General features: G+C 40.4%; 1 protein-coding gene across 1 annotated transcript in view; it reads left to right on the forward strand.

The window, feature by feature from the left end:
• GPR158 (G protein-coupled receptor 158) overlaps window positions 1-23,915 on the forward strand; it is a 211,663-nt gene that overhangs the window by 152,569 nt on the left and 35,179 nt on the right. Inside the window, exon 6 of the mRNA XM_074866388.1 lies at window positions 1,578-1,687. Coding sequence (XP_074722489.1) covers window positions 1,578-1,687 — 110 coding nt within the window. The remainder of the gene's footprint in view (window positions 1-1,577; window positions 1,688-23,915) is intronic.

Below are 23,915 nucleotides of genomic sequence, written 5' to 3' on the forward strand. Positions count from 1 at the left end.
CATTTTGGTTTTCCATCTGATTTTCCAAGGAGAAGTGATCCTTTTGCTGCATGTTGTCCCCTTCCCTACTTGCAGAATTTGTCAGATTCCCCGAAAATGTCTACCTTGAAACATGTCAGTTCAGTAACAGTGAAAAAAGCAGATAATTTTGCACCATGGTTTGATTCAACAAACCATCTTTTCTAAAGAAATAGCTGTAAAAAAAAAACATGCCAGCAAAGCACAGCAGCTTCTTCTATCTCTCTCAGCCCACATGTCTGCCATTTTTGCCCCCACCCTCCTAAATATGTCTATGTCACCCAAAGGACGTAGTCCTGGGCTTTTGGCCAATATCCTGGGCTTGAATTCCCACATAGAAAAGCATTTAGTGAGGAAAATAATATCATGTGGCAGCCGGTAGGCACAATACTACCTCTACTGCCAGAATGTACTGACTCTAAATGAAACTGTGGCAGATGGCCTGAAATGTTTCAGTGCTTCCTTTCTCTAGATCAGGATTACCCAATTAATTTGTACTATGGTGCACTGGGTCGTTCTACCATGTTCTAGTCAGATGGATGGGATGCACTGGATCTAGCTTTGCTGGACCAAGCAGGATCTGCAGGTGGGGTAAGGGCAGTGTACAGCCAAATCCCTGGGACAGCAGGCTCCTGGTAAGGCCAGACAAGTGGGAAGAAATATGGGATCATCCCTCAGGACACCTGAGACAACGTCTGTTGGAAGAAGAAGACATGGACTCCTGGTTCAGATCGTGACTGAGTCCACCATTTGAGCAGCCCTGTTTTAGATAAGGGTGGCATTTTACTTGGTAATGATGCTTTTATATGTGCTATACCTGCAGAAGTAGCTTTATGTTACTGTTTATTGAGTGCTGTCTTCATGCATGGTACTTGGTAGATAGAGCAAAAGGCAAGTAGGACCTTTCTGTTGTTGTGATTAGACAAATCCATAAGTGAACAAAAAGGTTATTTTCATTAAGAAAGTGGTGATGCATAGGGAAATTTAGTGTAGCTTAGGGAAAATATATGGGGAAGAATAAGAAAGAGTCAGATATGACATCAAGATTCTGGAGTTTTGGACAGAGTGAGGCTAGTGCAATCATTTTTAGTGTGGCGGAATAGTTGGCAGAGAAAAATGAGCAGCTATCATTTTGCTAGGTTTATTAGAAGAAGTGACTTTCAAGTGTAACCTAGTAAATACAGTCCATCAAACCAGAATTAGGCCAGCTGCGTATTACTGGAATAGCTCAAGGAAAATGTCCTTGTCTGTTCTATCCTCTTCTCTGGGTACATGTTTTCACTCGGTTAAGAAAAGTCAGTCGAATTGCATTTAAAAGTGTTGTCACTTCACAGTCTGTCAGAGGGCTTTTGCCAGCTCCCTTCAAAAGGAGTTGGTGCCTAGAACTGTGCCAGCTGGTTGATCTGATCATCCCGTCACTTTACTAGAAAATCTAAATATACAGCAGTACAAGCTGAAATATGTCTGCTGTCCTGTTTTGCAACTATTCTGCATTTGAATGAAGAACTACTTTCACATTAAAGCAGTACTGAAGCTCTCTCTATCTTTCTGTTCTATAGGTTGTCATTTTGTATTTTGAGCCAAGTGTATTTCGCTGTATTCTCCTAAGATGGGTTCGTCTTCTGGGCTTTGCTACTGTTTATGGAACTGTGACGCTCAAGCTGCACAGGTATTTCACATATTATTAATTTCCATCTCTGTGGGAGTATGTGCAATCTGTGTGGGTACTTAGATGGAAGAGCTGCAAATATTATCATAAATAAGCGCCGGTTTTGATTTTTAAAACCACTGTGTATTTCTCCTCACTATTCCTGCTCAAATTATATGCTACTAATCCCAGTAGAGAACTATGAACGCAGACAGGACTTGATGAAAAATATATACATTAACTGTAAAATTGTGCAAAAACCCCTTTTCACAGAAGGTGAATATATTTTCCTTGTAGAGTGTTCAGAAGTGTTCAAGAGTTTCCCTGTAAAGTGTTCATAGAGAGATGCTTTCTAAGTTTTTAGGTACAGCAATGGTAGGCAAAACAATACACTATGGCATATATACTTACTGTTTTCTTACAGCTCATAAGTCAAGGACTGCTTTCTTCAGGCAGTCACAGCAGACAGGCCACACGCTCACCAGTATCAGTGCCTGCCAGCAAAAATGTGTGGGAAATTCTGTGTTACACGGGGTTGGCAGTGCATTCACCTGCAATTCAGAGATTAAGATTCAGAGACCCGACTTCAAATCCCACTTCTGCAGTCCCCTTAAAAATTGAAACGTTTTCTGGGTATGCTGGATAAAATCCTAATACTTTTTCCTCTTTAAAGGTTAGTGAAAAAAATTACTGATACATTCTATAAGTATTTTTATTGAAGCAAAGAGATACGCAGTATGTGTATATTGGACATCTTGGATGAAGTAGGCTTGACCATCTTTTTGTCTTAGTTTCATTAGTGTGTTGGCATGTTAGAGGAGGTTTGATACTATGCTTGTAAACTGAATGAGGACTGAGAATATCTTGTGTTTCCTGTTGCACTGTTGGCTTGCCACATTTCAGGTGGAAAACCCTGCTTTCCTCTTGATATATAGACTCTTCTTGCAGCTCCCTTTTATTTGTGACCCTGGTTACAAGTGTACACTTTGGCTGGTGAACTCTGACTGTATAATGCTATGTCTGGCTACATTTTAGCATTGAAATTAATCCAGAAAATCCCACACCCTCATGGTATTTTCTGGGATGAACAATTTCTGATGCAAAAAGAATAACAACTAGACCACTAGAAAAGATTTAACAGAAGTGGTAACTTTGCTTGCATGGTTTGTTATCTGTAGCTCAGATATATAGAGAAACAGCCTAAGACTATGGAAGACTCACAGTGTCATTGCACTTCTGCTACCCTAACAGGTTGTTTATATGATTTTACATGATGCGAGGGAGCAATATCCTGACAGGGCAGTTGATCTTCCATTTATATGAAGTGAGGACAGGCTGCAAAACTGGGTAGAAAATCTTGCACTTCTGCTTTGTTTATTGAGCTGTTTGGTGTTACCTGGCATCTGTGCTGACAGGGTCAGCAAATGGGACAAAGATTGGATAAGAAACCAAGAATGAACTACATCCTCATCCTTGATCAGCACAAAGCAATGAACACTAGCAGCAGACTGGATTGTATCAACAGGACAGCAGCCAGAGGTTGATGGAAGTGATTATTCTCCTTTACTTGGCATGCCTCAGATCATATCTGCAGTGCTGTGTCTAGCTTTGGACTCTCTCAAGACATCAGTGAACTTGAGTGAGTTCGGTGAAAGGCCATCAAGATGGTCAGGGCTTGGAGCACTTGCCCTGGAAGAAGAGGTTGAGGGAACAGGGCTTGTCCAGCCCAGAGAAGAGATGGCATTGGAGGGACCTAACAGCAGCTATCTGACACCTACAAGGAGGTTACTGAGAAGATGGAGCCATGCTCTTTACAGCAATGTATATTGGGAGAACAAAAGACAATGACAAATTGAAGTGGGAGATTTCAACGTTATACAATATAAATTAGCATCAGGGTCAATGTTATACAGGAAAACATTTTCACTATCAGGGTAATTAAGCAGTGCAGCTGGTTGCCCATGAGGTTGTGAATTTCCATACTTTGAGGTTTTCAAGACCCAGCTGGATAAAGATCTGAGCAACCTGGTCTGGATTCAGTGTTAAGCCTGCTGTGAGCACTGGATGACTAATTCCAGCATGAATAATTTTATATTTCTTTGTGAAACATGAAGAGAAAAAAACTACAACTATTTAGTATATTAATCTAAAATTACTTTCTCTAGGAATCTATCTTTGTTTTCCACCCAGGTATCCTGACCATTTGTTTCCTACATTCATGATATTGTGGTCTTCTTTTAGTACAGAATATTTCAGTCAGGAAGTGTGCCTTGCAAAAGACTGAGTCAAGTTAGATATATGTTTTGTTATATACATTTGCAACAGTTATGCTAATTAGGAATAATATGATGCTAATAGAAAGTTGGTAGAAATTTTTGGCAGATCTAATTTAATCCGCAGTCATTGCAGGATTGAAGAATGGCTTACTGCAGACATCACAAATACTCACGACAAGCACTGGTTCCCTCCTGCAGGTAGCCTGTGTCTTGCCTGAGGGAAGAACTGATTGCTAGCAAGGAACTTGTGATTTTTCTAAGTTTAATGGAAAAACCAACATTGTGTAGAAGCAGCTATTAATAGTAACCAGGAAGTCTAAAGCTGTGTTTCTCAACAAATGAGGTGCTTTGAGTAGCACTGGAGCATGAAGGTTATCCAAAACCAGGTAGGAGGCACTGGAAACACTTGTTTTCTTTGTGGCTTTTTTTTCCTACAGCTTCCTACTTCCCAAGGAAGTCTTTGAGGTTTTACTAAGGTCAAGCATCAAGGAGAAATCATAAAAGTAGCCAAAAACAGATGCTTAAGGAAGAATAAAAGAACAAGGAAGTCACGTAGTGATTCATTCTTTGAACACCCGTCACAGTCAATTTCTACAGTGCCTCATCTTAAATTGCCTCTTTCTTATTCATTGTGCATTTTTCAAATAATGAGCTGATGTTTACGGGGGTGGACGAGTGGGGGTAAGGAAATGAGCTTAATTTAAGAAATCTAGTTGTAGAGCTGTGAACATAAAACTCAACCCTTTCCTCAACAATGAATTCTTCTATATTGGGTTTGCATGGCAGAGTTTTGATAGCAAGGAGTCTACAGGGATGGCTTCTGTAAGAAGCTGCTAGAAGCTTCCTTTGTGTCCAGTAGAGCCAATGCCAACCCGCTCCAAGATGGACCCGCCTCTGGCCCAGGCCAAGCCCACCAGCGACGGCGGTAGCGCCTCTGGGATAATGTATTTAAGAAGGGGGGGAAAAGACTGCGCAACGGGAAACTTAAGCAGGAGAGAGGAGTGAGAATATATGAGAGAAGCAACTCTGCAGACACCAAGGTCAGTGAAGAAGGAGGGGGAGGAGGTGCTCAGGTGCCGGAGCAGAGATTCCCCTGCAGCCCGTGGTGCAGCCCATGGTGAGGCAGGCTGTCCCCCTGCAGCCCTTGGAGGTTAACGGGGGAGCAGATCTCCACCTGCAGCCCCTGGAGGACCCCACGCTGGAGCAGGTGGATGCCCGAAGGAGGCTGTGACCCTGTGGGAAGCCTGCGCTGAAGCAGGCTCCTGGCATGACGTGTGGACCCGTGGAGAGAGAGGAGCCCACACTGGAGCAGGTTTGCTGGCAGGACTTGTAACCCCATGGGGGCCACACGCTGGAGCAGTCTGTTCCTGAAGGACTGCACCCCTTGGAAGGGACCCACACTGGAGCAGTTCATGAAGGACTGCAGCCTGTGGGAAGGACTCGAGTTGAAGAAGTTTGTGGAGAGCTGTCTCCCATGGGAGAGACCCCACACTGGAGCAGGGGGAGAGTATGAGGAGTCCTCCTGCTGAGGAGAAAGGAGCAGCAGAGACAACACGTGATGATCTGACCGCAACCCCCATTCCCTGTCTCCCTGTGTCGCTGAGGAGGGGAGAAGGTAGAGAATTTAGAAGTAAAGTTGAGCCTGGGAAGAAAGAAGGAGTGGGGGGAAGGGATTTTTTTAAGATTTGGTTTTATTTCTTATTACCCTATTCTGATTTGATTGGTAATAAATTAAACTAATTTCCCCAAGTCAATTCTGTTTTGTCCATGACGGTAATTGCTGAGTGATCTCTCCCTGTCCGTATTGTGACCCACGAGCTTTTTGTTATATTTCCTCCACTGTCCAGCTGAGGAAGGGAGTGATAGAGCAGCTTTGGTGGGTACCTGGTGTCAAGCCAGGGTCAACCACCACATCTTCAAAATAATTCTCTCAAGAAGTAATGATGTTTCAAATTTAACCTTTTGTGTTTAAAAGAGCTGCTCATGTTGTATCTTTCAGTATATTTCTGTGACTGAAGATTCTCTGTGTCCTTTTTCAAGCCCTCTATTTTATGAACAGGTTTTCTCATTATTTTTAATATTTTGTGAACTTCTACCATCTTGGTGTCAGGATTAATACAGAATCCTTAATTCTGGATTAAAGCATAAGAATGGAAGAAAGCCATAGGTACATACATACAGACATACGTATATGTATATGTATATGTATATGTGTGTGTGTATATATACGTAGGATAACTTACAGAGATTTTAGGAGAATGAAAGCCAGGAATGGGGTCTCTAGTTTGTGGGAGTCTTCATTTCTAATATTATTAAGAGAAAAAGAGGAGAGTGGGAAAGTGAGAAGAGTGAGAAGATATGGAGAAGGTTATGTTACAGGTATGGAAAACAAGACAATGACATACAATGGCTTTTTTGTAAGTAGTGTTGGTGGGATGGGCATGTTAATGGGGCCACAAGAAGATGTTAACACTATGAGGTAATTCTGCACTTCATCTAAACGCTGTGCTAAGATTACATTGCTGTGTCTTGCCATCTGGTACAGTTGGAGCAAGTAGTGGCCCTTCCTACAGATCTGTGTAGGTGATGAAGGAGGGAGAAGAGCAGTGTGGGTAGTGTGCTGTGCAGTGTGGCGTGGCATGGTTCCGTATCTTACAGGATCTCGTGCTAGCAGAGAAACCAAAGATGATGTCAGTTTGCTTCTTGAAGCACTTGGATGCATTGATGTTCATAATGTGAAAGAGGACAACATGACATTACCTTCTCTTGTAGGTAGGGGAGGGAAAGAGAATACCATCTAGATCACATCTAGAAGTGGCTGGTGGGAACGTGGTGCAGAAAGGGGCAGAAGGTACCTTGGCAGCTGAAGCTTGTATAGCTGGGTGGTCCCTAGGCCCATATTTCACAGCTCATAGTACCAATAGATGATAGTTCCATAGTGCAAATACACCATTGTCCAGTATTTCCATGAAAAGGGGCACTAGCGATGAAGCACTGCAGAAAGTAGTTTTGTCTTGGAGTAGTGGTTACTGTATAACCTCAGCTTAGGTGATCAAGGAGAGCGAGATGGGCATCGGGTACAGCAGTGAGCTACCCTTTGTTTTTAAAATGAATCAGGCACTCGTGGTCATTTTGGTTGAACACTCCAGAGAAGTGGGAGATTTAATTTCTATCAAATTACTTGCTTTTTTCTTATGGAAGGCAAGTATGAAGTGGCTTCAGGGAAATGCATTCACTGTTGGATTTTTCCACTGGATGTGGTCTGTAGTGTTAGCCCATGTGAAACAAAAGGGGGAAAATTTGTTTTAGAGACAGATGTTGCTGTTGCAGAAATACAGTGTCCTGAACTCTGGTCTCCTACTGCCTTGTGGAATTGTTTGGGTTTTTACTGTTTTAACTGGACTGGCAGGACTAGGTGTTTTGAGTCTGCTTGCAAGATAGGAAAAGGGGTGGTTTAGTCAAGCTGTAGAGACGGTTATGCTGTAGGGGCTTATTGTAAGCATTCTGATCATTTGCCTCTCTTCCCTGGAAGTAGCATATTTTAACACTGAGAAGTTTGATCTTATTATATTTATGAAGCTCTGTTCATTTGTAAATCCAGTTCCTGTGATCTTATGGTAAATGCTTAGAGGCAGCTATTTCTGTTTATTATATTCCCACAAAATAAATCTCAGCATCAGCTGCAAGAAAGCCAAGTGACCTGTCACTGTGAACTCCCCTCTAAAGACCATCCCAAGACAAACTTGCTGTGAATGGTATGGGTGTATGTTATAGGATCTATTCCATGGTTCTTTGTGCTGAAACTTGCTATAAATCTCACTCAGGCCCTGGAAGGAGAATTTGTCTGCCTCTCCTTCTGAGGGATTTGTGGAACTGTTTATGAATGAGTGATTTCCCCTCCTCTTCTCCTGAAAGGAGGCAGGCTTCAACTTGAGTTAGAATGAGCCCCGAGACTCATGAACTTTAAATTACTTCTGTCTTGGGTGAGATGGCTTTTTGTAGGAATTGGGTTTGAATTAACAGATAAACCAGATAAAAACTCGCTTTAGTTTTGCGCAGTTACATAACAAAGACGTAATCTCAAGTTTCCTTATTAACTTTAATTCCTAATAATGCAAACAAAGCTCAGTGACGCCATGTTTCTGTATTTTCCATGCAACCTCATGGAAGGAGATTCAATGTGCAGTGTCCCTGGTCTCTGACTGCATTGTCTTAAGCAGGAGAAGGGAAGGCGTATATGGTCAGACATGAAGCTGCCATCAGAGAAGCAGTAAGTGCTGTGTCTGGCACACAGGTCCCCCTGGAGAAAGGCAGTTGAAGATATGAAAACGTTTTTCTGGAGAGGAGAGAGGCACCCGGTCTGAAGCCTTGGCTGAACATTGTTGCCTGAGCACTGCTTGTTATCATTCTGGCTTCAGGAAGAAGGGCAGCTGGACTTTTGAAAATAAACATCCTGCACTGAGAAGATACTTGTTTTGTACTGCCAGTTTCTTTTCTACAAAGAAAATTAACTCAAGAAGGTTCCGGAATTTGCCAGTGCTTGGCAGAGAAGGGCTCTCAGCCATATATGTTTTGCTGGGGGCTGCTGGAGCTCCATGCCTCTTTGATGCTCTTGCAGCTGTAGCTCTCTGTTTTGCCTCTTCAATTTGTGTTCATGCAAGAGCTCCATGATGCTACTTTGAATATCAGAGCCAGCAGCAGCCAGAAACCATAAGGATTAAAAAAGAGCCTTCCAGCATTGCTGTCACCTCATTATCATCAACTTAATTTTCTTGTAATGATGACTCAGATGAGATGGAGGTACCTAGTTTTGGCTAAAAGAGACATGGGGAAAAAAGAAAGGCATCAGGTACTTTTTGTATTTATTATGAACTTATTTTAATTAAGAAAAAGTAAATCTTCCATGAGAGCAGGGCATCCCTGTCCTCTTCCACTGCTTTTTCCACATGTAGCATATTTACCAATCTTTGTTTAAACAAGAAGGAAAGTAGTACATGGAAAATGTATGTGGATTCTTGTGTCATTTGCATTATTTGAAGCTCACATCACTGATGCTTCTTTTTTATGAGAGTTCAAAGACAGCAGTGAGGAAAAGGTTGTACACACCAAGTCCTACAAAACTTTGTGAAAAACAGTGTCGGAGCAGAAAACAGACCTTGTGAATGTTCCTGAAGAGTGAAGGCTGAAACTCACAGCATCAGCAGGTCCCTCACTGCCTGATGTGCCCTGGGCAGTCAGCAGGCATGTGCTGCCAGCTGCCTCCACGCTGTGCCCTGTGCCTGGCTGCTGGAGGAAATGGCAGAGAAACGGGGGCTTTAAGTACTGGGGTCAGAGTGAAAGGCTGGGAGATAAAGTTTAGAGAGGAAGGGAGCTAGACTTGCAGCAAAAGTGTACGCACATATAATAGGAGTTCATAAGGAACGAAGTTTCACTAATTAGACTGGTTATGGAAAAATCTGTTTTCTTGTTAGCATGTCTTAACCTAATTAACTCATTTTCTGAGTATAATTCATTTCTCTTGCCTGCTGCAAACCTTTACTAGTTTATTTATTTTTATGATATACAAAAAAGCAGAGCTTTAGACAACAACTTAGAGAGTTTAATGAATTCCGTATAGCATTCCTGCATGATGCACATTCAAGATGAAATTCTCGTTTTCAAAGTTCTTCTAGGTTAAATAAGAGTCACATTCTGTTTTATTGTGGCTTTTTTTCCCAATAAAATCTGCATTATTAAAATCATATTTAGCTCTTTTGTATCCCTGCCATTCTCAAGCAATAACTAGCCTTAACTAGACAGCAAAATGGTTCTGTTTCATATTTCTGAATAAAATATCTACTTTCATATGTATAAACTAATAAAATGTAGCACAACTGCTATAAAGACACTCAGTGTAGAATTAATCTTGCTGGAGTACAGTGTAGAAGTGGGACTAATAAACATTATCTTTAAGCAAAAAAATCAGAGGCATATAAAGTACCTAAGAATGTTATAGCACTGTGATCCTGAAAATATTCTCATCCATATTTCTATTAATATTTAATTTATATAAAATATTGTAGATACATCTGTACAGTTCCATGGGCTGCTTTTTTAAATCACCTTAATATAGCACACATTCTGCTTTATCATAGTAGACTGAGTTTGGCTAGGAAAGTTCAAAGAGAAGATAAAGCATCTGGTGTTTTAATATTAAATTATACTGCTATCATGATTAGAAAAAAAATCCAACAGTGGGTTGGAAGGCCCTCTGCAATGATCCACGGGAATCACAAGACCTTTCAGATGTCTTGATGGCATGCAAGAGCACCATGGCAGATAATGGGAGAAAGGACTGATTTTGCACATCAGATTACATGATAGCAGAAGGACTTCGGAACTGGAGCTAGAACCCATCTTCTCAGAGACTTTATCCAAGCCCAGGACACCCTCAGGTGGCAAAAGTTTGTGCAGTACAGCAGCATCTTTCTTCCCGGTAGGCATGCATTTGTGATACAAGCAATGTAGCTCTACAGACTGTTTTTTTTCTTGTTACACAGGAAGAAAAGAACTGATCGGTGGAATAAGGTATCTGATGCCCAGCTGTCTGATGGGTGGGATTATGGCACGAAAGAGAAACGAGGCATTGCACTGCAATACATGAGTTACAGGCCATTTGTGGAGGAGTGTGAACAGGGATTTAAGTGTGTGACTCACACTCCATGCACAGGAGCTGATCACAGTTAAGTGGAGGCATAGATCTGCAGATCACATAGGCTGATTGTCAGTGAAAAATCATGACTGGAGGGGTGGCTTCTGGTGGGCTACTGTGAAGGATCAGGAATAAGCCTGATACTATTAGCATTTTCAGTTGCAATGAAGAACCAAGCATGAAATGATTACTCATAAAATTTGTGGATAACACAAAGCTTGGTCAAATGGTAAATTTTATTTCAGAAAGGACAGTAATGAAAAGTAATCTTTATTGCTTGGTAACTTGCAGTTGGTCAAAGTTACACTTGAATACTGCCAAAAGGCAAATTATAGTTAGGGACTAGTTAAAAGACACAAAATTGAGGAGAATAGGAGTTTCAAAGGTTATCAGTAGAGAACTGATTGTGCAGCAGGAGGTGACATCTTTGAGACTAATTCAAATGCATTATGTTCCTGAGATGCATTTTTAAAGGAGGTGTGCAATAGATGGATTCGGTTCAGAAAGTATTTGAGGACTGGGAAAAGTGCTTGATACTGTGAAACCTAATCTGTTTTTTAGATCAGCAAGAAGACTGAGATATGACTTCTTGTGTGGTATATAAAAAAGCAGGGAGAGGAAAAGTAGTCACAAATGGCTCTTTAATCTATTGGACTGAGGTTTAATAAGATCTGGTAGCTGGAAGCCAAAGCCAGAGAAATTCAAATGAGCAATCTGGCACAAATTCTCCTCAGAAGGGTGCTTAGCTATTGAAGAACCTAACAAGAGAAATAAGGAATTTTTTGTGCTGCTTTCAGATCAAGACTGAATCCCTTCTTGGAAGAAATTCTATAGTTAAATACAACTACAAATTACAGGAGTTTCTATAGAAAAATGTAACAGTCTGTGTTATACAACTGATCAAGCTATATAATTTAGTGGTTAGTCCTATATTTGGCCTCTATTTTACGAACATGCAATAGAAATGATAGCACTCATGTTAGTATGGGTCTATTGAGAAAGTAAGCATATTTATAAACTGAAATGACATATTTATAGTTGTAGCTGATGTTTAATGGGATACATCAGCTGCTTTGAAATTAGTCCTGATCACTTACCCTCATGCAGATCTTTAGTACTGGGAAAACTGGTGCCTGGATCAAATATTCTCAGATATTAGTTGCTCTTTTCTGGATTATTGTGAAGGCCAAAATTTGCCATTATATTCTTGAAAAATTGAGTCTGTATGACCAATTTTTCTGTATGGTAACCAACCACTAGTGGCATAAAATGCTGTGTTTCCATGCTATGACATAGACAGGGGTAAATCTTGTCAGCATTGCACCAGTCTGCATGTTGGTGAGTTATCCTCATATATACTCTTCTGAAAGATGTCCAAGGTGCTCTAAGAATTTTAGATGCAATGTATTAGATCTGTGATCTGAACTGGAAAGGCCAAGAAACGCTGCCTTGGCTGCTTGAAGTTCAGGAATACATAAACGGCAGGTCCCGAAGAAAGCTTCAGTATTTATTAATTCAGTTGCAAGTATTAAGCTATTCCTTTTAGAGCTAATCTGTAATATTTTCAATTAAAAATTGCCACAAAAAATGTGTTAAAAATTAAAACTCTTTTGATATTACAGAGTATTACAGTACAGTGCACTGGCAGGTTTTACATGCAGCTAAGTTTTGGATTTTCTTGACTTGAGTCCTTACCTCTTCCATGTGCACAATGTGGGCCTCTCTACATAATTGCAGTTAGTTGTATACGGTTCAAGCTGGAGCCTCTGTTTCCAGACAAATCTAAAAACACTAGCGGTTAATACTCAGTGTAAAATTTTGAGTCCCTTTTTAAAATGTGTGAATTAAGTTAGCTAACAGCACTGAGTAACTCGAGGGCCTCTGGGTCTGTTCCCAGCCATCACCACCATTGTGCTCTAGCAGTTCATAGCAGTGCAGTCGTCCTGATGGAGCCGTGTTCTGCACTTGGCCTCTGCAAACAGCAGCATCCTTTTCTGAGATCTTGAGCAAAACAACCTCTCTCCCTCTTGCTGGAATTTCAGGGAGATGCCACCTGTTCCTCCCAGGTGTGCCTAAGGGAAGGTTACAACTTCGTGTGAGTGCAGGACTGCTGGTGGTGAAGCTCCTGCTGTTGTCAGCCTCTGCCTCAAGCATTGGCTTGAAGAGTTGCTGGAAAGTGGCAGCCACTCTTGTGACCACAAATCTTCCTAAGCTTTTTGTTTCTCCTTGCCTCTCTTTTTATATATCCATTAAGTCCCTCTGACTCTGGCATCAATTTTCACCAGTGCAGGTGTTCTTGTTTTCAGCTTTCTATTCTAAAAAATGTCAGGCAGCGGCAACCAGGGATTCACTGCTGCTGCCTTGTTGCTTTATGTGGACCAGGGTCTTTCTCTGATATGTTTTTCAGCGTTACTTTGACATAATTTTCCACTGTTCAGTTGTGAATGATGCAAATTGGTATTACATGTCTGAAATCATACTTCAGTTCAGACTACATAAATTTATCGCCTCTAAACAAGAGCCAGCATCAGAAGGTACCACGGCAGTTTCACCAGGACTAGTAAAAAGAGAGTTGATTTGTATAAGCATGGAATTGTTTGGTACTATTGTCTCACTGAAATAAGGCTAAAAATCTATGAACTGTTTATTTCCAGATATTGAAATCAAATTCATGTGTATATTTTTGCAGATTTCTGTTCTTCTTCCTGACTTGTCTTTCTAGTTTTGGCATGTGACAGCCTTTTAGAACTTTTTTCATGCTACTGTTCATATTTGTTTTATAAAGTTGTATATTGAATTTTATATTTGAAATTAATTTTTCCTTAAACTGTGTATTTTTTAGCTCTTCTATGGTTTCCTTCAGTCCGTAAATGACCTTCACATATTCCTTCTGGCATATTTCTCTAGCACCTCAGAAATCACTCACTTGTTGGCTTTGAATAAAACTCCATATAGTGTTGAGAGCCTTGAAACTGATAAAAGGGCTGGAATTACACTGTCCCAGCCATCTCTTAGTAACAACCTTAATTACTTTATGCAGGATCTTTCCTCAGCAATAAGTCTGCCTTCTATCTTAGACTGGACAGATTTTTTTTTCTTTTAAATCGGATTAACATAATCCAGCTCTGGACTTTGCTCCTCTGCACTTTTTCAAATGCTTTGGAGAATGTGGCTGCAATGACCAAATCTCTTCCAAGTTTTTATTCAGTTTGCAAATCATGCTTTGCTAGTTGAGAAAATAGCTTCTCTATTACTCAGGGAACCTTGTAGGTAGTGACTGTCAAACTCTTTTTAGAAGTAGCAATTGATGGCTTCTGGAGAGTATCAGCTAGCATTGGCGTCTGATGAATAAAAACTTACTATACCTGTGAAAAAGAGACATTGACTGTTTTACCATTTGAATGTATAAAATGTAGGGTTTTGCAAGGACATACATTATGTAATGTTCAGTTTTGCTTGTGGGTGTCTTTTGTAAGGAAATTTTGTCAGTGTCCCTTCTCAGAAATACTGGCTGGCGCTCAGTTCAATTTGTTTACTTCCTGTGATGATACGTCAGGGCTGGAAGCCCCATGAATAAACTCGTACTGTTTTTCACATTCGTTATTGGAATTTATACTCGCATCCGCTGCACAGCTGCACCATCGGGATCACTGATAGGGGCAAGACACAAAATCCTTGTTGACCGTTCTACATAGTTTTCATATCCTTCTCTCATTTGAGGGGCGGAAACATGATGGTGGTGGCCACCGTCTATTAATACTCCTCTCTGAACTTTGTTCCTGTGCTTGCTGTTTTGCTCATGTGGCGCTCTGTTATTCGTTTATCTTTGCCCATAATCCCTAGCTCTCATCAAAGATACTTAAGACCCTTGGACAAGTGTTGTAGAGTTCTGCCTGTACCAAAATGACACTTACACAGATTAATGTTTTTTCTGCTAACAAACAGCTTTTGTGTTTCTGACTGAAAATTTAGACATGCCCAAGATAAGCTGTATCTCACCCAGAGGAAACAGTGAGCATGTGCCGTGCACTGAAACATGGTGCAGGAGTACCAAACAAGTGCTGACACTTTGATTTTCTCCCACAAGGTACAATGTCATGCAGATACCTGAAAGTAGTAGAGCCCTGCAACAGTATGCCAAAAGTAGAATCATAGAATAATTTTGGTTGGAAAAGACCCTTAAGATCATCAAGACCAACTGTAAACCTAACCCTGCCACGTTCACCACTAAACAGTGTTCCGAAGTGCCACATCTATAAGCTGAGTCTATTCCAATTATCTATTTATCCATATGTATATTTAACTTACCAGTTTACATGATATTTGCTCACCACTTAGCTCCAAAACTACACTTATTTTTCATTAGCTATGCATTTACTTTGAGCACTAGGTATTATTTCAGTGCCATTTTGGCCTGTCTGCCTTGGACCACCTTAAGGTTAATCTTACAATACTTAGTTGGTTCATTCATCACTGCTGTGGAGCCAGCAGTGTTGCTGGTTTAGTCCTGTGCAGAGTGTGAGTGCTCAGGTGGAGCGGGCAGATTTGTGTCATTCTTCAGCCTTTCTTCAAACACCGGGCATGGAACTAGGCAAAGCATTGTATGTCCTTCAAACACCATGCTAGGTGCAGTGCAGTGTTTATTGTAGATTCCTCCACATGCCTTTTGTATCCCACAGGTCTTCTGATCCCAAGTTCTGTTTAGGTAATTTATTTGTTAGACAAATCCAGTGGCTTTTTAAAGGGCTAATTCTGGGATCCCAGTAATTCCCTTCTGAGTTTTTTCGATCAGATGTCAGCCACAACCAGGTCTGTTACTCAGCTGCTCCACCTCAAATGACAAGACCAATTCTTCACTGTAGATATGTTTCAAACTCTCTTGTTCCTATCTTGTTTTAGGTGTCTGTTTAAAATACTTTATGAAGGAAGTCCTGCACTTTCAGATTTCAGTATAGCAGTTTCGTGGCTAGCTGTCACTGTCTCTGCCTGCTGCTACTCCTCAGTGCTCCTGGTTGCACAGCTTGCCTGGGTTTGAAGGGTTTGCCAGTTCCAACTCCAGGCACCATGAAACACCTAAACTGCTTCTTGAGCTGAGAAAGATTCGAGCACAGAGAACTAAGAGTTGTCTTTTATTTTGTTTGTTTTCCTTCTGTAGTGTTCAGAAATTATGCAGAGCCAAAGTCTGCTTTATCCAGTGGGCACAATCCAGTCAGTGTTGCCTGACAGGAGGGGCACAGCCACCAGCTGCAGTCGCTTTCTGCCAAACCTTTCTAGAGGCGCAGGTCCCCACAGCTGGCAAGCACGTTATTATATGGAGTCATGTAGTGGCCAGAATGCAGTGTGTCTGTTAAACCTGCTGTCCAGCCAGAGCATACAGGCTTTCTGGGAAAAACAAACAAACAAACAAAAAACCCAACCCAAAGCCCTTTAGACTTCAGCTGTAAGTCTTTTTGTAAGAAAAAAGGTAGAATTTATAAATCAAATCAGCGAACTTTGTAGTTGTTTTCTGCACCTTGTTACTAGAAGCATAGTGACTGTATTAAAGCCACTGACAGAGATCATCCTGCAAACCCAAACAATACTATTTATCCCAAATCCCCAAAGTGTTTGCTGGGTGAGCTTCCCAACTTCTGGAATGAACACAAGACTGTCAAGAATAGCAAAATTGAGTAACCTGAAAGGTACTGGAAATCAAAATTAGTGAGATGGATTTTATAGCTATCTTCTCAGAAAGCAATGAGCATTTAAGCTTAGCTGTTTCGTAGCTTGTTGCAGCCTGGATGCAGCCCTAGCAGGCTTGGATGTAAGAGTTGCTGATAGCATGCCCTGCCCTGGAAAGCCTCAGGTCTGTCATCATGCTTCTGCATTAGCGTGCAAAGTCAGAGTCATCAATGCCATGTGCAGGACTTGTCAGGTTGAATACAGAAACCAAGTATCTCAAGACTTTTTTCAGTAAAAACAAACCATGTTTTCTGTTCCCTTTTGTCTCCATGTTGAGTTAGACTGGGCTAATTTGTTTTATTTTCATCTTCATGCTATATGAAACACCACGTTTAAGCTGCTTGCGCTATTCACGAGTCCAAGTCTGTTTCTTGTGTGATTAGCTCTTGTTGCACGGATGTCACCAAGTTTGAATTTGGGTCAATGTCTGACTATTAATAACAAAGCAGTCTCATGAATTCCCCCTTTTTTCCCTTTTTATTTCTTTGACTTATTTGGTTGTGAAGCAAGGCCACTGCATTTCTTAGCACGATTTGATGTCTCTCTGATTGGAATATTTTTGTTTAAACAACTACTCTTTAAAAAAAATCATGGCTATCAACACTTCTCTTCTGTGTATGTGACCTCAAAGTGGAGCTGGGACTCTTCCTACTTACTTCATCTTTGCAGATTTTACAGAGCTTCATGCTTATTGCATTTTCCTCTCATTCTGTTCAGTCATTTTGTTGTCGGTAGGGTCTCATTGCTGTATGCGAGTACATTGCCTCATCATTCACATTTTATTTCAGTGAGAATCTCTGAGTGATTTATCTATCTCATAGTAATAAACCTTTCCTCTTTCTTCCTGAAAATTGTGACATTTAGATTAGCTCTCCTGTGTTCTTGTTTAATGTTCCTTCAGAACAGCAGAACAATTTTAATTCGGTTTCTCTTTAAATAGACACATTATTCTTGTTTTTCTAGATTGACTTAGAACCCTTGACAACTAAACCTTTGACTGTAATTTAAATTGTTGTTTTTTTCATTATTTTATGGTGAACACACAATGTAACGCTTTTCAGAATTCAGCTTGTCAGATCATGCTATTTCTTCTTGTGCATGTGAGAGGAAACACGGAAGATGAGAGTGTTTCTTGCAGTTGACTTTTTTAACATGAATATTTTATTGCAGAATGACAAATGAACAGAATGTTTCATTTATTTATTGAAGGTGTATGTTGCATTGATATATATGACCTTGCAGGGGAGTATGAGTATTGCATTATCCTCTTCATTAGAATGGATGACAGTGTTGTCTAGTAATAAATTTGGAAAATAAAAGTGAAAAGATGTACTTTCATGGGCCCCTGAGAGCAGAGTTTGTGATACTTTGTGGAATATTTGGTCAAAGCTCTGAAGAAGTTCATAGAACAAGTTATACAAAAGAGCTTCTAATGCTAACTATACTTTTAATGCTAATACACTTCTAAAGTATATTAAATCTTATGATTCAAGGCATGAATAAAAAGCTTGTTGCAGAAAGCATACTAAGAAAATATTAATGACTGTTTCTTCCATCTACCTATACTTCTGTATATGACTATACAAAGATTACAGAATCACAGAAGAGTTGAGGTTGGCAAGGACCTCTGGAGATCATATAGTCCAACCCACCCGCTCAGAGCAGGCTCAGCCAGAGCAGGATGCTCAGAGCCATGTACAGTCAGGTTCTGAATTTCTGCAAGGATGGAGATCCACAACCTCCAACCTCTCGGGACAATGTATTCTAGTGTCTGCCCACATGTCTGTGTGTCTATGAAGATTTTATAGAAAACTGTCAAAAGTCTTCTGGTGTTAAGATGAACAACATCTTCCCTCGGCAAGCTAGTCCCTTAAGATAAAATAAGTTTATCTTAAGATTCCCTTAAGATAAACAAGCTCTTTCCTCAGCAAGCTAGTCATCTCCTTGCAGAAGACTATCAGGTCAGTCAGGCTTGATTTCATCTTCATAAATCCATGCTTACTACTCCCAGTTACCTTGTTTTTCATGTATTTGGAAAAGGTTTCCAGCAGGATTTATTTCTGTCACCTTTCCAAGGATTGAGATGAGTTTGACCAGCCTGTAATTCCTGGGATCCTCCTTGCCTTTCTTGAAGGTCAGAGTGACATTTTCTTTCTTCCAGTCAATAGGAACCTCCCGTGATCACCATGACCTTTCAAAGAGTATTGAGCGTGGCCTCTCAATTACATTGGCCACATCTTGTCACATCCCATGAATGGACTTCAGTATATCCAGTTCACTTAATTGTTCCCTAACCTGATTCTTCTCCATCAAGGTTAAATCTTCCTTGTTTTAGACTTTCCCATTGGTCTTGGGGACCTGGGATTCCTGAAACCACATCCAACTAGTAAAGACTGAGGTGAAATTTCAGTCCTTTCTGTGTCATTTGCCACCAGGTACTTGCATCATTCAGCAGTGGGCCTGCATTTTCCCTAGGCTTTTTTTTTTTTTTCTGCTGTTACACCTGTAGAAGCCTTTCTTGTTGCCAGCGGAATGTGCCCTCACCAGACTGAACTCCAGGTAGGTTTTGGCTTCCCTAAATCCATTGCTGTATGCTCAGACAGTGTCTCTGTATCCCTTCTGGGTCACCTGGGTCCTCTTCCCACTTCTTGTACACTTCCTTTTTATGTCTGAGTTTAGTCAGGAGCTCATCCATGCACGCCTCGTGACACCTTTGCTTTATTTCCCATACATTGGTATGGTCCATTCCTGAGCGTGGAGGAGCTCAAAGCTTTTTTCCCTTCTCTCAGGATCCTGAACTCCACCATTCATGGTCACTGCAGCCAAGGTCATCCCTGGCCTTCACAGCCCCAGCAGTTCTTCCTTCTCTGTAAGCACGAGGTCCAGCAGAGTGTCTCCCTTCCTTGGCTCCTCAGTCATCTACATCAAGGAGGTATCAGCACATTTCAGAAACCTCCTGGGCTGCCTGTGCCCTGCTGTGTTGCACTTCCAGCAGATATTGGGGTGGCTGAAAACCCTCATGAGGACCAGGACCTGCGAGCATGAGGCTTCCACCAGTTGTCTGAAGAAGGCCTACCTCAGGACCTACTATATTTGTATTCCTGATCAGGCAGTCTGTAGCAGACAGCCACCACAGTGTCACCATAAGCTTTCAGCTGGCTCAGCCAGTGTCCCAAAGCAGAGCTCCATACATATTAGCTGCCCTCTCACAGAGCAACTTGCCCTTCCAGTCTGTCCCTCCCAAAGTGCCCTGTACCCATCCAGTCTTGTGATCAGCAGTAATTTTTAAGGACACCATTAGTGATGTCGCTTCAGGGGGTAGTCCTAGCTGTAGAGGCAGATTCCTAGCAGTGTTGTGTTATGCAGCACAGGAGAGGAAACAGCAAGTATTTGTCAAGACATGCAACTTTAATTATTTTCACAAAATTTAAATTCAGACAGACATTCAGAAACTAGTTTCCAGGAAACTGTAGCTTTCTCAGAAGTGTTCATGATTAACCTAATTAGCAATTTTTTCTGATTGCTACACATGCTTATACATATTGAGAGTAAACAGAGTTGAATGAGCATTTACCTGGCAATAAAACACAGAAGCTTATGAAAGGACTCATTTTATTTAGATATTGCTGTCACTATACAATGATTCTGGACTATAATTCTTTAAATTTCCTTTAATTGTGTGTTGTGTTTTATATGACATGTTGGAAAAAGATGATACAGAATACAATTTAACTCCTCCAGAGCCTAAATGTAACTGATCTGTTTCAATAACAATAGTCAGTAGCATGTCAGATCCATACAGAAATAGCATATGCAAAAACACGGGGCTGGTCTGCACTGCTGTGTATGAGCCAAGCTGAGGCTAATCGGAGCAGAAGAATCCATCACTATTCAACAGTTTATCAGATGTTGATTTTACACAGCTGGGGCTTTTTGGTTGCTGGATTTTTTAGTTATTTGTTCCTTTACTATAGTATTATAAACAGAAGAGATTCATTCTTCCATATTTGACTTTGCTCTGGCCAGAATCTGTTTTCTACTGTAGCTGAGAAACTGCTGTGCACGCACTGATGTTTGTTTTCTTATACAGTCACTGCTCTACTTGTTCTTCCATCAGGAGAGGTGTTTGACATGCTGGAGTATGAGTGAGATTGGACCTAAAAAATTCTGTTTCGATCTGTTTGCCTTTACTGTAGAATTTCCTTTTTTCTAAAGTTCTTAGTGAATGCTAAGAAGGAATTATAAATAAATTGGGCTGTATGTTAGGGAATTTATGTGACTAGCATCTTGGTTACCAACTAATGTCTGTTTGTCCTCTGCATTCAGAAGAAAAGACAGGAGTCTGAAGTGAAGGCTTGGAAGCTTTTGTCATTGTTGCTTTTGAGAATGGAGAATTAAAAAATGTAAAGTAAGAAGACTACCAAAGCAAGGGGAGGTCTGCAGGTAGTACTGCAACTTTAATAGCCATATCTGCACCTCTATATTGATAGAGGCATATTTATATGTGATATTGTTCCTGCATCTTAAGTATCTCCTGTGAGCCTGGAAGTTGCACTGCAATACATGAAGCTTCTGTGGAATTCTTTGGTATTTAACTTGCATGTTGGACTTTTTATTCTACAAGAGGGTCACTGCTTCTCCATGCCAGCAACTGGCCTCTTCCTTTTCCTACTGTAGGAGATGCTTAGCATAGACCAATAACTCAAAACCCAACTGTACAAGGCCCCGAGTAACCTGCTTTCATTGATCCAGCTTTGATCAGGAGGGTTGGATTAGGCAATTTCCTAATCTCTCCCTTCCAATCTTCACTATTCTGGCATTCTGTGAATTAATTGACCAGAGACACAACAACTCCCCAGACAAGCTTTAATACCCTTGCCAGGATTTTCATTCCCTTCAGTGTAATCTACTCCAGGTGCACATTTGCAGAGGAATATTGTTAATAATAACAATATTTTATCACATAGAAATTTTATGCAAAGAAGTTAGCATTGTTTATGGTCTCAGTTTCTATTGGTGGTAACACTGCTATATCTTGTGGCAGGTGGAGATGTTCCTGATTTTATCTGTTTTAAGAGTGGTTTGAATCTTATTTTTTGCAGACAAGATGAAAAATAAACTTTCCTTTCAAATACATCTGGAAGTCTTAGCCATGATACCTGCATGCACAACTACAAGATAAAGTTAATATTTCTTCCACAAGTGGAAGGAAAACACAATGTTGATAAAGGGCTGCTTTTTCAGTAGAGCTGATATAAAACACTGCTGCCTGTCAATCACATTATAAAGTGGTTAACATTTATTTTATTAAAATGGACACAAAAGCCTCAACAAATATTATAACTAGATATTACAGTTATGTGTCTTTCTGCAGCTTTCTGTACCACGTTTCATTAATCCCTGTCAGCTTTGCATCATATAATAAGGGTGTTGGCAACCCAGCACCTCTTCTTGAGCTCTGCTGAAGTACAGGAATCTGCATTGTGGATCTGAGAGCAGGATTGTATCCAGTGGGTGTGATTACTTTTTCTTACACCTAAAGGAAGTAAAACAGTAGGACAAGTTCTTTTTGTTATATCTGTGCTGTTTGATTATTTGCCGTGGTAATGAATGCATGTAAATGAGAGCAGAACACATCAAAGACTGGACCTTTGGGTGTATCCTCCTCAGTGTCCTCATGGTTGAAAAGAAATGCAGATTTGGATTGTTCTTGTTCATGATTACTTAACTCTTATTTTGTTAGAAAAAGGTAGATAACTTTGAGGGCTGATATGTAAGAACTCTGCATGGTTAATTTATATGGACTAGTAGAAGAAGAGATTTTTCCACATGTTAACTGTATTAATTTGAAGGAAAAGCATGGATTTTGGAAATTCCACTGTGTAAATTTCATCAATGTTAGCTGAAATTCATTAATTTTATTTATTTTTTTAAATAAGATTTCCATGATTAGCAATGAAGTGATAAGATTGGGACGATGATGTGATAAAAAAATGTGAACATTTATATGGCTTTATTTGGATATATAAAGGTGCACACACTTCTGGTCATCCAGTATGGAAGCAGCTGTATGAACCTCTCTTAACCAGTTCACAGTAACTTCCGTCACTGAAACATTCTGACAGAAGGAAAGTGAAAGGAAAAAAACACACCTCAAAAGATATGGAAGAAATAAAACAGTGTAAAAATGTTGATGTGTAACAGTTTATAAAGATGGGAGAGATTCCTGTCCCTTCAATTGCTGATGTCTGCTTCCTGCATCTTTAATAATGGATTGCCATTTTGAAGTAGTGTGTAAGAACATAATTTCACAGCAGAAAAGGAAACAAGTGCTTGCAAGCAAATTTGTGAGGAGATACTTTTGTGCCAAAAGATTTTGTGCATAGTGCTTTAGTGAGCACCCCACAGCAATGTACTTAAACCAGTTTATTTTTAAAAATACTTCTCTTGAGTATCCTCTGACAATTCAGCTAGACCCACAGTCAGCAATAGCTTTGAGCTGTATGCACCTTCTCCTGCAGGAACCTCCTCCAAAAAAAGCAAAGAGAAAACTGACAAAATTAGGCACCTCTGTCTGACCAGTCAAGGTGAGGGATTTTTTTAATGGAAGAAACTCAAGGCAACTAGATATATCAGACCAGAAATAGTAGTGTTTGTGCCTAATTCTTCACTCATGTACCATACCTTTGCAGGGCAGGTCTTGATTTGATCCAGCTTAGTGACTTCTGAAGTTATATCAAGCTCTCCACAGTCTTCTCTGGTTCCTGGGAATTTTGTTTCCGGGCTTCTGGATCTGCTCGAGGTCTCCTACTGTCACCCACTGCCGTCTGCCAGATCTTTTCCTGAGCTTGCTCAGCAGTCCATTGACAGACATGACAATATCATTTCTGTCAGAGAAGTGTAGTGTCCCCATCGTTTCTTAAAGAATTGTATCTTTAGTATCTTACAAATATAGCTAATACCAGATGTCACATGGAGTTTGAAGATCCTCAAGCAAATCTCATCAGCATGAAAAACTGTGTAAGGAAAGCACAGTTCGACTGCTAAGGAGAAACTAATTTTGCTCTGCTTTTTATCTCCTGAAAGTGGAGTATTCACAGAAATCATTTGGTCACTGAAGCTCCTGTGATGACAAATCCAAACTCAAACTCTGTGATTAGATCTTGTAAATCAACAAGTTTGTTCCTTTAGAGCAGGGATGGGGAACCCTCTCATTGCTGGAGCCAGGGAGACCATGCAAACACCTGTACTGATCTGTGCATTAATGGAGTCCCAGGGATGTCAGCCAGTAACTGCCCAGCCTGGTTGAAATTAAGTGAAGAGCTACATCTGGCCTGCAAGGTGTAGGATCTCAGATCCTGCTCTAGAAAATTCAGAATTGTGTGATATTATTATAAGAGCACCATTAATAGCTTTCGATGTTGTTAAAGCAGCTAATAAGACAAAAGAGATCACATAACAGCACATTTAATTTTATGCTGCTTTACTTGCTATGTAATTAGAGATAAAAAATAAGTAAATTAATGAGATCTTTTAATGGAAATCTTTTTATCTTGTTCAA

Source organism: Strix uralensis, chromosome 1 (assembly GCF_047716275.1).
Source record: "Strix uralensis isolate ZFMK-TIS-50842 chromosome 1, bStrUra1, whole genome shotgun sequence".
NCBI classification, from domain to species: Eukaryota; Metazoa; Chordata; class Aves; order Strigiformes; family Strigidae; genus Strix; species Strix uralensis.